Source organism: Equus asinus, chromosome 15 (assembly GCF_041296235.1).
Source record: "Equus asinus isolate D_3611 breed Donkey chromosome 15, EquAss-T2T_v2, whole genome shotgun sequence".
Taxonomy (NCBI): Eukaryota; Metazoa; Chordata; class Mammalia; order Perissodactyla; family Equidae; genus Equus; species Equus asinus.
Window position 1 is genome coordinate 35,382,223 of NC_091804.1, and position 12,144 is coordinate 35,394,366.

A 12,144-nucleotide genomic window follows, 5' to 3' on the forward strand; every position below is an offset into this window, starting at 1 on the left:
ACCTTCTTACCTGTGTTAACCACCTGAGATTATAGATGGGGAAACTGAGGCCCAGAAAGAGGGAGGGAGAGATCCACGCTCACAGGGAGTCAGCGACTCCCAGATGGTTCTCCTTCGCTCCTCCCCCAGCTCCAGCTTGTTATCCATATAATTAACATTTGCTGCTCTTCACTCAGCCCTCAGGCACTTGAATCCCGTGGGCAGGACCACGGCAGTGAGGAAGTAGAATTCTTTCTGTCTTCCCACAGGGCAAGCAGAGGCCCAGAGCGGTGACTCACCTGTGACCACCCTGCCCAGTCAAGGGAACAAAGAAAGAAGACCCAAGATACCCAGCCTCCCCTCCAGGGTTGACTGCCCAGCCCCAGATTCTTCCATCTGCTGAGGAGACCCAGTCGATAAACCAGGAAGGAGTCTGCCCACCTCCTTCTCCTCCCCAAGCAGGTCCTGGGGAAATAGGACTGTCAGGAATTCAGCTATCTGGGCCCAGGAATGTCCCTTAGATGGCTGGCATTCCTTCATTGACACCCGCCCCACCCCCCTCACTAGGCCCTGACTACAGACCGGGCCCTCAAGAAATCGAGGTGAATGAGGTCTCCTCCAAGGGTACAGACAGCCCCTCCCATCAAAACGACATCCCACCTGTTCAAGCAACATTTCCCCAAATGTGGAGCAATTCGAGCTGATCTTAGGGTGTACCCGGATGCAACATTGTGCAACATTGACTCTTGGAGTGAGAAAATTGTAGTTCTTTTCAGACTTTCTGATTACCCCAGGGAGGAAGTCTCAGTTTAGAGATCTGTATCTTTAACATCTCTTAACCCTTGCTCAGCTTCATTTATTACAACAGAGAGAGAGAACAAGCTTCAGGCTCGCGGTCTTGGCAGGTGGCAGCATCCAGCTAGAATTCAATAACATTATTTAACATTGTTTAATCTGGCATGATTTACTTTAATGGAACTTAGCTGTTTTCCTTGCATTTGCTTTTACAGTTCCACTCTATTTGTGGCAAGTGATCCCGCGCACGCATTTATAGTAGCGATATCAAGGTTTTCCTTTGAAATAAATGTACTCATATACGAAGGTGAGTCCATTTAAAGAAAAACCTTAGGTGAGTAGTAGTACAGGCCGTACGCAAAATCATGGAGCTGTTTGGCAGGTATGGTGGAAACTGTGAAAGGGGTATGTGAATATTCTGATGTTTGGAAAACTCTGCTAGAACATATGCTCGGGGTGGCTGGCTGCCTGAGGAAGGGATCAGGACTCCACAAGGAGGGGCCTGCTTGTCTTGGGCATTTTAGGTGGAAGAAATGTGTATACAACAAGAATGTGAAAGTGGGCGTTGGAAAGGATTAGCAGTTCAGTGTGCAGGAGAGGGGTCCTTTGCGGTCTGGCAAACTGTGGGGGGGGGGGGTGTTGCAGGAGGAATGACTCCAGATCAGTTTATCGGAAGGTTGGAACGGCCGCTGGCAGAGAGAGTGCGGCCTGGGTGGCAGGGTCCCAAGCCCGTCATCATCATCTTTTGCTGCTGGGAACATCAACCCGAGGTTCAGAGCCGTGGATCCTAAACCAGAATCAGCCTGAGGAGGAAGGAGGGAAGGGTTAACCCCCTCCCATAATAGGGCTCTGGGGTCTGGGCTTGATCCCCATCCAGACCCCATCGGCCCAGTCCTGGTGGCCTCTAAGGCAGGACACCCCACCCTCCTTTACAAGGACAAACTGAAGCTGAGAGCCGTTTAGGATCGTGGTCCACGTAACACAGCAAGTTCAGTAAGAGAACCAAGGTTCCCCAGTTCCTCCGTCATCCTAACAGGACCCCTCCCACTCTATCCACTTCCCCAATTCTGGCTACAGGGAGGCCCAGGCTGCTGGGAAGGTATCCTGTTAAGCGTGTTGAGCTGGAAGGATATCATGAGCTGGGGCTCAGAGTGGGAAAGAACCTGCCCCAGGTGCACAGGAACCATACCTTTGACAGGGTTTCGGCAGTCCCGGCCGCAGGCGCCGAGGCAGCACCGGCTGGAGCCCCGGCAGTCTGAGTCCTGGTGGCACAGGTGCTGAATGGGGCTGAGGCAGCGCAGGGGGTCCTTGGGGCAGCTGCCCTGCTTGACTGCAACACAGGGGCTGGGTGAGCCCTGCCTGTGCCCGGCCCGGGGGCTCGGGGCTTGGGCGGCCAGCAAGGTGGAGGGGGACCTTACCTGAGACCAGATGGACACACTGGCGATAGCAAGCCCGGTAGCAGCACTTCATCCTTGAGGGACACTGGCTGTCGTCCATGCACTGGTCCGGCACCGATTGGAGGCACGGCCCATCATCCGGTGGACAGCCCCCCAATTTCTCTGTAAGAGAACCCCCAAATCTTACAGCTGGAGGCAGGTCAGACCACCAATCTGTTCTCTGTATCTATGCACTTGGTTTCTTTTGTTTTTTCAGATTACACATAAGTGAGATCATGCGTATTTGTTTTTCTCTGTCTGACTTATTTCACTTAGCATAATGCCCTCAAGGTCCATCCACGTTGTCACAAATGGTTAAGCTTTTTGACTCCAAGCCTCAGTTTTCTGTCTGTGAAATGGGAAGTTGGACTCCTTCTTCCCAGGCCTGGTTTGAAACTCAGATGACGTAAAGAACAGGAAAAAATGAAGTCCAAAGTCTCCACTTGGGCCCATCTCTGGCCTCACCCTCTCCGCTCCTTCTGCTTTGCGGCTCCTGACCTGGTCCAAGCTGCTTCTCTTCGCAGGGCCTCGCTTGGCTGTGCCCTCTGCCTGGTGCTCTCTCCTACACCCCATTCGTCAGGCCTCAGGTGAAACAGCACGTCCTCAGCAGACCCTATTCTCTGACGCCTGATTAACTAAGTCAGTCCCCTCTGCCCCCTACCACCTGCTTTGCTCACCGTCAGGCTGAAGCACAACTCTTGACACAAAACACTAGGGCTCGGTGGTGATTGCAAAGAAAGGGTTTTGAAGGGAGATCGAGCATCACAGGTATGTCAGCTGTTGCCAGCCTGGTGCATTGTCACACAGCCACAGTCGGCCACATCTGGGCCGTGTGCTTGTCATCATTGCAGAGGGCATTGTTTCAGGAATCTGCATTAACTTGGTCTTTGAGGCACTCTTCTGAAGGGCTCTAGAATGTTCTGTCCCAGAGCTTACCTAGCCACTCTTCTTCTTAGGATTTTGGGCCATTTCTGGATTTCACACAGAGAGCTTGAGTCAGTATCTTCTTCCCTTCAGAGGGAGAATTCAACGCCTGACAGGAGAGAGACTACCCTGACCCATGCGTGCCTGGCCAGGACTCTGAGTCCTCATCTCCCAGGGCGGTGCTCCCTCTGACCTCCCATGCCTCTGCTCTGGCTGCCACTGAGCCCTGGGGACGGGGACTGGTCCTGGGCCTTGACTTCAGTCAAGTGTCTGAGAAAAGATTCAAGAGGCCCCAGCCGCAGCCGGATCCAGGGCTGTGGCTTTCCTTGGTGTCCACCTGCCCTCTGCAGCCCCTGACTGGGTGCCAGGCGCCCCACTTGCTGGGTCACACTCAAGTCTTCATCTGCCTTTTCTAACGTTCCCTCTAAATTCAGGCTCCTCGCTCACGGACGGATGCATAGAGACGCGGCCATACACACACCAACAGCCGCGCAGTGCCCGCAAGTCTGGTGGATATGTAGACCCAGAGAATGAAAGAATCACACCCAGACACAAATACGTATACACACACAGATGCGGATGCACATACACGGTCAAATAGGCAAACACACTCAGGTGTATATACACAATTACCCGTGGGCTCAACCACATGAAATTGCTGATAGTCGACTTTTTTGATCTACAAAAGTTGCAATTTCATATGATTTAACCTATGCATATACATAGACACACATACCCAGAGGTTCACAAGACAGTTATATATATGTACAAACACAGACAGTCATATATGTACATATGAATTGGGACATATTCACATCATCAAATATAGAGGCATCCCCTCATAATACAGGCCTGCAGACATACATATAGAGACACAGATAATTGCACATGCACTCAGACGTGCACAGTCATATATATACAAACATGTAGCATACGTGTGGGTGTGAACAGAGGCATACACTCGCACACACAGTCATATACACACAATCATATGCACAGCGCTCCCCAGACACAGATCTATCCATCGGTACCATATAACCATTGAATTCACTTGTAGACACTATTTATCAGGGACTGCGCCAGGCTCTTTAAGTCAGGGACCCTTAGATGTTTGAGTAGAGGGGGTTATTTTAAACAGAGGTGCCTGGGCTTCCACAGACAGCAAAACTGAGACTTCCCTCCCCTCAACCCTGTCACTCCTCCACCGTCTGAAGTTCTACCCAGAGTCAGGCAGTGGCTCATGGGAACCAGGGAAGGATGGAGATGTGGTGAACTGGGGGAGAGACCAGTGTGGACCACTTGGCTGTGAGAGAGGTTCTGAGCAGGCTCCGGTCCTGCAGGTGCCAACTCTCATCTCTGAGCAGCTGGGCTGACTGTCAGGGTGTTCGCTCCAAGTGCCCGCAGCAGCTCTCCCGATTGCCCACTACGTTACTGTATGCCAGGCCCTTATTCCTCAAGACACCGTTTACTCCTGAGAGAGAGGCATGAGACCTCATTTTACAAGGAGTAAGTTGGGGAGGTGAGACTTCCCGATTCTGAAGACCTGCACTCAAATGCCGCTTACAGACTAACTCAGAGTCAGTCTTTGGCCTTGGGCAAGTGGTTTCCCACTGAGCCTTGCGTTCCACATCTGAAAAATGGGGATAAAAATAGTCCCGACCTCACAGCATCGCAGTGAGGAGGCAGGTGGTGATGGCGCATGAATCACAGCCGGCGCGGGCTCCGGCCTGGGAACTTGCAGCACCCTTCCCTCCTCAGCCTGGGGTCTCTGAGCAGTCTGCTCCCCAAGCCTGCTCACGCCCAGGAAGAGAGCCCTGCCTCCGAGGAGGGCCTAAGTTACGCTAGAGGGGGCAGAGAGGACGTAGGAGCCTGTCGCCATGATTGTCCCCTCCCGCCAAGCAGAGGCAGGACTGCACAGGTGGATGCCGGTCGGAGAGTTCCAGCCCCAGACAGGGATGGAGGGGGAGGCCTCGCCCGGGTCGGGCGGCGCAGTCCAGCTGCTCAGGCAGCCCCTCCTCCCTCGCTTGTTGACAGGTGAGCCTCAGCCTTTTCCAGGAGGTGGGGGAGAAGAGGGGGGTGTCGAGACTCCTCCCCACAGATCCCAGAGCCCGGAGACCACGCCCCCTACTCAGGTCCACAGTCCCTTCCACACACTGGGCTGCGGGACTGAGAAGGCCCAAGAAGGACAGAAGCAAGATGGGCAGAGGCCAGACCAGGCACGGCCTTCTTGGCCACACAAGATGACGGAAAAGGTCATCTCCCCGCCCTGCGGACCCTCAGATCCAGACACCTCCATGGAGACAAACAGGGAAGAGCGGGTGCCGAGAGGTTCGCTCCCCCTCCCCAGAGGCACAGAGACACGTGTTCACATGCGTACAGGCATACAGGCTCGACATACACGTGTGATGCAGTCATACCTAAGTATACATGTGCAGACACAGATTCGCACAGACAAGCAGGCACAATGATACACATAAACACGGAGACAGGCGCATGCGTGCACACACAATCTCACATTCAGACATGTAGACAGACACAGACAAACACTGAGAAACTGGCCGGAAGATATTTACAGATAAAGACACGGGCAGACTGGCAGGCATGACGATACACAAACAGAATGCAAGCAGCTGGAAGCACCAAGAGGCAGGCACACACACAGACACACACAGAGACACACGCACAGGCATACACACACAGACACACACACACACACACTGCATTGCCTGCCTTCCTCAAACCCTTGCTGTCCCCAGAGAAGTAGATACCGCCTGGTCTCTGGAGCAGAGGAACGGACCCACACTCACCTCTCTTCCTGCTGCCCAAGGCAGCAGGCAGCTGGCTCCCCAAAGCCAGGAAGGCCACCAGGAGGAGGAGGCTCCAGGCCCTCATGGTTCTGCTGCCAGTATCTAATAAGGTCAGGGCCCAGGGGCCTCTAAATTAACACCTGCAGCTCCAGGAAGGCTAGAGCAGCTGAGTCAGGGGAGGAAGAAGAAGGGGTGGATGGAGTGGCACATGTCTGCTTTGTCCTGGCCCCACCTCCCGCCCAAGAGCCTCAAGGGTGCTTGTGCAAGAACCGATGATGGGTGGGGGCAGGTCCTGGGTGTGGGGGGCTAGGATCCAGTCCTGCCTGTATTGCTGACTTGGGCTGTGATCTTGGGCACGTCTTCTCCCTCTTTGGGCCTCAGTTTTCCTCATCTGCATAAAGGGTGAAGGCTGTTGAGTCAGACCCTCCCTTTCCTGGGTCTCTAAGATGTTGAAGCCCCAGCAGGGGATGGAACTCAGCTTTGAACGGCAAGGAGGGCGTTGCAGAGTCCTGGATGCCCAGGCAGCATTGGGGTTGGGGTCAGAGCTCCCTGCTGGAGAAGGCTGGCCCAGGCTGGCACAGTGAGTGAGGCCAGCCCGGGACCCCGTGGGTGGGAGAGAGAGCCCCCCGCCTTCGGTGAGATCCTCTCCAGTGGATCTGGCAGAACTGCCCTCTGCCAGCTGCCTCAGCTGTCGGGAGTGGATGGAGCACGGGTTTTGGTTTGGCTGAGGTTGCTGGTCACAGCAGATGTAGGTGGCTTCTGGGACCCCCTCCCCTGGCCCTAACGGATCCTGAGCAAAAAGTCATCTCAGCCAAAAACACCACCTTGGATTTCACATTATTTGCCTCCTGCATTTGGTGAAAGAGAGGCAAGCTGGGGCTCAGGGTCTTAAGGGCCCCAAACAGAAACCCCACTGAACCAAAGTACTTTACCAGGACTGGAGGAGAGCAAGGCCATCCTCCCACCCTCCCATTTGAAAGATGAGGAAACCGGAGGCCAGAGGTAGGAGGGGACTGGCTCAAGGACACAGTTAATTCCTAACTAATCTGTGACTTCTGTCATTGCATCCTGATAATTCCTATTCAGTTCCTGGACCTTTGAAGCAAGGCGTTACCTTGTCTGACCCTGAGAGAGGAAGAGGATATTGCAGGCCAGGACAACCCTCACAGTCAGGAAGTTCTTCCGTGGGTTTAACTTGAATCCCTCATGCTGTTTTCTAAGCTCTCAGGAAAAGAGGAGCCCTATATTCTATGATCTGATGTTACTTTGGGGATCCTAGCATCCCCTTGGCAGCTTTATTTAGAAGGCGCATTTTTTTGAGGCTTTTTTTTCCTGATTACAAACTACACATATACATTGAAGTACTGCTTTTTCAATTAAGATTATTTTGAGGACATTTTCATGTGTCGTGAAGTGTCCTCCAATAGCATCATTCCTAATGGTTACGTGGTATTTTCTAAGATCGATATGCCAAAACGTATATCATCAGTTCCCTATTAGGAAACATATAGGTTTCCATTTTTTTCACTCCCATAAATAAAGCTATGACAACAATCTTTGCACACACAGTTTGAGTCACATCTCTAACTATTCTCTTAGGGTAAATTTGTCAAAGTAGAAATGCTAGGTCAGTGAAAAGGTAGAAACCTCCAGTTATAAAATAAAGAAGTCCTGGGGGTGTAATGGACAGCACGATGACTATCGTTAACAATACTGTATTGCATATTTGAAAGTCGCTAGCAGAGTAGAGCTTAAAAGTTCTCATCATAAGAAAAAAGTCTGTAACCACGCATAGTGACAAACGTTAACTAGACATTATGGTGATCACTTTGCAATGTAACTAAATACAAATCATTATGTCGTACACCTGAAACTAATGTCATGTTACATGTCAATTTTACCTCAATAAAAAATAAAACAAACAACAAAGAGAAATGCTAGGTCAAAGGATGTGATCGTTTTTCTGGCTTTGAATATCCGGTCAAATGGCCTTTCAGAAAGGAAGTAAATGAGGGTAGGGGAGCCTACACCTGCTCTGTGTAGACGTGTCTTGTTTTTGTCTGCCCAGCATCCGTTCTTTTGGTGGAGTCATTGCCCCCCAACTCCTCTAATTCTGGGTGGCTGCTGATCACCAGGTACTTCCCTATGACAGGTGAGGGCATTTGGCCCAGGTTAGAGCCACTGGACTCTTCCATGACCTCTAGCCTGCCCACCTGTCCATTCAATTCTGATCAGAGAAGGCAGTGCTCTAAAGAGAAGAGTCTAGGGGCCGGCCCCGTGACCGAGTAGTTAAGTTCACGTGCTCTGCTTTGGCGGCCCAGGGTTTCACCAGTTCGAATTCTGGGCGCAGATATGGCACTGCTCTTCAAGCCATGCTGAGGTGGCATTCCACATGCCACAACTAGAAGGACCCACAACTAAAAATATACAACTATGTACTGGGGAACTTTGGGAGAAAAAGGAAAAATTTTAAAAATTAAAAATAAAGAGAACAGTCTGAAATTCAGCTCCTGTTGCTCACAAACAAAGCTACTTAACAGATACACCCACCAAGTATAGGATATTAAGAAAGAAGTAAATCAAATCTTTGCCAATGGAAAACAGTGTCTCATTTTAATTTTCCTTCTTCTGAATATTGGTGAGGGAGAGCATTTCTTTATCTGTTTATACTGATTAATTGTATTTCTTCTCTCGTGAATTGCCTGTTTTTCTATCTTACCCATTTTTATTGGGGGAACTTTTATTTTTATTATTGAGTTTTAAGAGCTGTTTATATATTAAGGATACTACTAACTTATACACAAGAGGCAGTATGGTAACGTGGCTAGCAGATGTAAACTGGAGTCAGGCAGCCCTGGTTTGGAATCCTAGTGCTACCAGGTTCTAGCTATGTGACTTTGGACAAGTTTCTCAACTTTTCTGAACCTCAGTTTTCTATAAGATAGAGACAATAATATTTATTTTAGAGGACGGTTCTGATGATTGAATGAATGAGCTTGATAAATGCTTATTCTAATCCCATCCTGCAAATATTTGTTTCCTTGTTTTTGCTTTGGACCAAAGTTTTAAACTCTGGAGTAGGCAACTCAGTCTTCTCTTTCATGTTTTAATCCCTTTGTTTTTATGCTGAAAAAAGTCTTTCTTGACTGATGTCAGATAAATATTCACCTTATTTACTTATAGTTCTTTTGTGATTTTTGAAAAACATGCTAAATCTTCAATTCACCAGAAATTTATTTTGGTCTAGGGAGTGAGATAGGGAAACACCTTTTTTCTAAGTTATTAAGGAGTTGTTCTAGTATCATTTAGTGAATAATTCAAACCTTTGCTATTTATTGGAAATCAGAATTTTATTAAAAACTCGTCTTATATGTAACAGGAGCTTGTTTCTGGGTTTTCTGTTCTTTCCATTTGTTTATTTTCGTGTCAGTACCACTTTTGTAGCTGCAGCTTCACAATACATTTTAGTGACTGATGGTGTCGTTACCCTTCATTAATCTATGTTTTCAGTTGTCCATGACACAAGTATTCCATTCTTCCATATGAACCTAATAATCACTTTTTTTAAGTTCCAAAAATAAATCCATTGTCTTTTGTTAAACATTTTGTCATAAAGATTTTCAAAAATACGTAAAAGAACAGTAAATATTTTTATGAAGCCCTATCACCCGTCACCCAGATTCAACAATTAACATTTTCCCCAGCTTTATTAAGGTATGATTGACAGGGGGACAGTGTTAAGATAGTGGTGTAGGCAGACTCTGAACTCACCTCTTCCCACAGACACAGCAAATTTACAACTACTCTTGGAACAATTACCCCTGAGAGAACTGAAGTCTGGACAAAAAGAACCCCTGCAAGAAGGGACAGTCCTAACTGAGGTGGAAGAGGCAGAAATTCCTTTCTGAAGAGAAAAAAATGCCACCTTTGTGAGACACAGTGCTTCATGGCCAGTTGGAAGCAACCCTAAGGTACGCAGCCTTCCCTGGAGGAGTCGGGGGCCTGAGTGGGGGAGTGGTACCACTATAAACATCCTTCAGACTCAGCACAACTGAGACAAGTGTCATAATATCTAGCTTTGTTGGCTACTAACTAAAAAGGGAAATACCCCCAGAAAAGCTAGCAGACATAAGGAAGAAAAGCCTGGCTCTTAAAGGACCCACCCATTTTGGAAAGCAACCTAAAATCACCAGAAAGAAAGGTTCACAGTCTTTTGGTGAAAAAAGACTCACCTTATGGGCTCTGAGTGCATCTCAGTGAGAGGTGAGACCTCTCTAGGAACCGAGACATTGGTGGTGGCTATTATTGTGACCTAGTACAGGTGTGGTGACACAGATGCTGGCAGATGCCATTGGAGTTCTTCCCCTGGCCTGTTAGCCCAGGGTTTACTCCACCCACTAGAGCACTGATGTAATCCAGCTCAGCCAGGACAGGCAGCCTGCCCTAGGGACAGGCCCCACCCAACAGCAAGCCCTCAGACAACTTGTGGACCTGCATAGGCAGGGTTCCTGGAACCTCAGCAGCTGAGCGAGTGGGTCTGACTCTGCGGGGCAGGGTACACACAAGGGGCAGGCCTGCACTGGTGGACTGTGTGAGGCCTAAGCAGTGGGGCAACTGGGTCTGCCTCAGCAGGTTGGGGCACATGCACAGGGCAGGACTGTGTTGATGGGGTGTGTGGCCCTGTGGGTGGTGGGGCTTGTCAGTTGCAGCAGACTTGTGTTTCTCAAGCAGCCACAAAGGGAATTGGCTCCACCTTCTAAAGCCTGAAACAATTCTGTGCTCCCATGCCTGGGACCCGCCCCGCTCAGTGGCAATCCTGAAAGAGCTGACAACAGCCTTGCAGGCTGGAGGCCTACAGCAATTGCAAGCCGCTGAGCCTAGCAACCAGCCACGCTGTGGGCCTACTCACTTAACAGAAAAAATGCAATAGCATTGTGCTATTAGACCTTGCAGCCACCTGTGCTGCCGTTCCCCATGACTGATAAAGTGACTGAAGTGTCCATAGTAGCCACACACAGCTGAGCCTTACAACCAGCCAGCCAGGGGGACAGCCTAGCCTTCCAGAGCACCTGTAGCATGAGCAATTCTGTCACAACAGAAGGACACATATAGCCCACAGAGGGTACACTCCTGGAACATTTGGAACTGGTGATGATTGGGAAGCACACTGCTGGGTCTCAGAAATCATCTCTTACATAAGGCCATCTCTCCAAGGTCAGGAGACAAGGCTGACCTACCTAATACGTGGATATAAGCATAGAGAAAGAGGCAAAATCAGGAGACAAAGGAATATGTCCTAAGTAAGGGAACAGGACAAACCCCCAGAAAAAGAACTAAATGAAACAGAAATAAACAATCTACCTGACAAAGAGTTCAAATAGGAAGTCATAAGAATGGATGAACTCAGTGAGAAATTCAAGAAAGAATTGGAAAACATAAAAAACAACCAATTAGAAATGAAGAATACAATATTGGAAATGAAACTTCACTAGAGAGGTTCAATAGCAGTATAGATGATACAGAAGAATGGATCAGTGAGCTGGATGAAAGACGAGAGGAAATCACCCAAGCTGAACAGACAAAAGAAAAAAGGAAAATAACAAGGACAGCCTAAGGGACCTCTGTGACAGCATCAAGAGCACTCATATCCATTTTATAGGTGTCCCAGAAGGAGGAGAGAGAGACAAAGGGGCAGAGAATCTACTTGAAGAAATAATAGCTGAAAACTTTCCTAACCTAAGGAAGGTAACAGGCATCCAGGTACAGGAAGCACAGAGGCCCACACCAAGACACATTATAATTAAAATGTCAAGAATTAAACATGAAGAGAGAATCCTAAAAGCCACAAGAGAAAGGCAACAAGTTACACACAAAAGAAACCCCATAAGGCTATCAGCTGACTTTTCCACAGAAACCTTACAGGCTAGAAGGGAGTGGCATGATATATTTAAAGTGCTGAAAGGAAAAAACCCACGGCCAATAATACTCTACCTGGCAAGGTTATCATTGAATGGAGAGAGGGATAAAGAGTTTCCCAGAGAAGCAAAAACTAAGGGAGTTTATCACCAAGAAACCAGTTCTATAAGAAATGCTAAAGGGACTTTTTAAGTGGAAAAGAGAATACCACAAATAGGAAAAAGAAAATTATAACAAAAAAAAACAATAAAATCACTGGTGAATGGAAACATACGGTAAAGGTAGCA

General features: G+C 48.8%; 1 protein-coding gene across 1 annotated transcript; it reads right to left on the reverse strand.

The window, feature by feature from the left end:
* Positions 1 to 909: 909 nt before the first annotated feature.
* Positions 910 to 6,150, reverse strand: WFDC5 (WAP four-disulfide core domain 5). The gene is made up of 4 exons (XM_014859841.3): positions 5,942 to 6,150; positions 2,193 to 2,333; positions 1,964 to 2,104; positions 910 to 1,577 (listed from the first exon to the last, which is right to left on the reverse strand). The coding sequence occupies exons 1-4, from the start codon at positions 6,024 to 6,026 to the stop codon at positions 1,573 to 1,575; spliced, it is 372 nt and encodes a 123-aa protein (XP_014715327.2). The 5' UTR covers positions 6,027 to 6,150; the 3' UTR covers positions 910 to 1,572.
* Between the last annotated feature and the right edge of the window lie 5,994 nt (positions 6,151 to 12,144).

Coding starts and splice junctions, on each gene's coding strand:
- WFDC5 (XM_014859841.3), bottom strand. CDS start 6,026: ATGAGGGCCTGGAGCCTCCTCCTCCTGGTGGCCTTCCTGGCTTTGGGG. Junction 2,334..5,941: donor CTTGGGCAGCAGGAAGAGAG/GTGAGTGTGGGT, acceptor GTTCTCTTACAG/AGAAATTGGGGGGCTGTCCA. Junction 2,105..2,192: donor GTGTGTCCATCTGGTCTCAG/GTAAGGTCCCCC, acceptor CCTGTGTTGCAG/TCAAGCAGGGCAGCTGCCCC.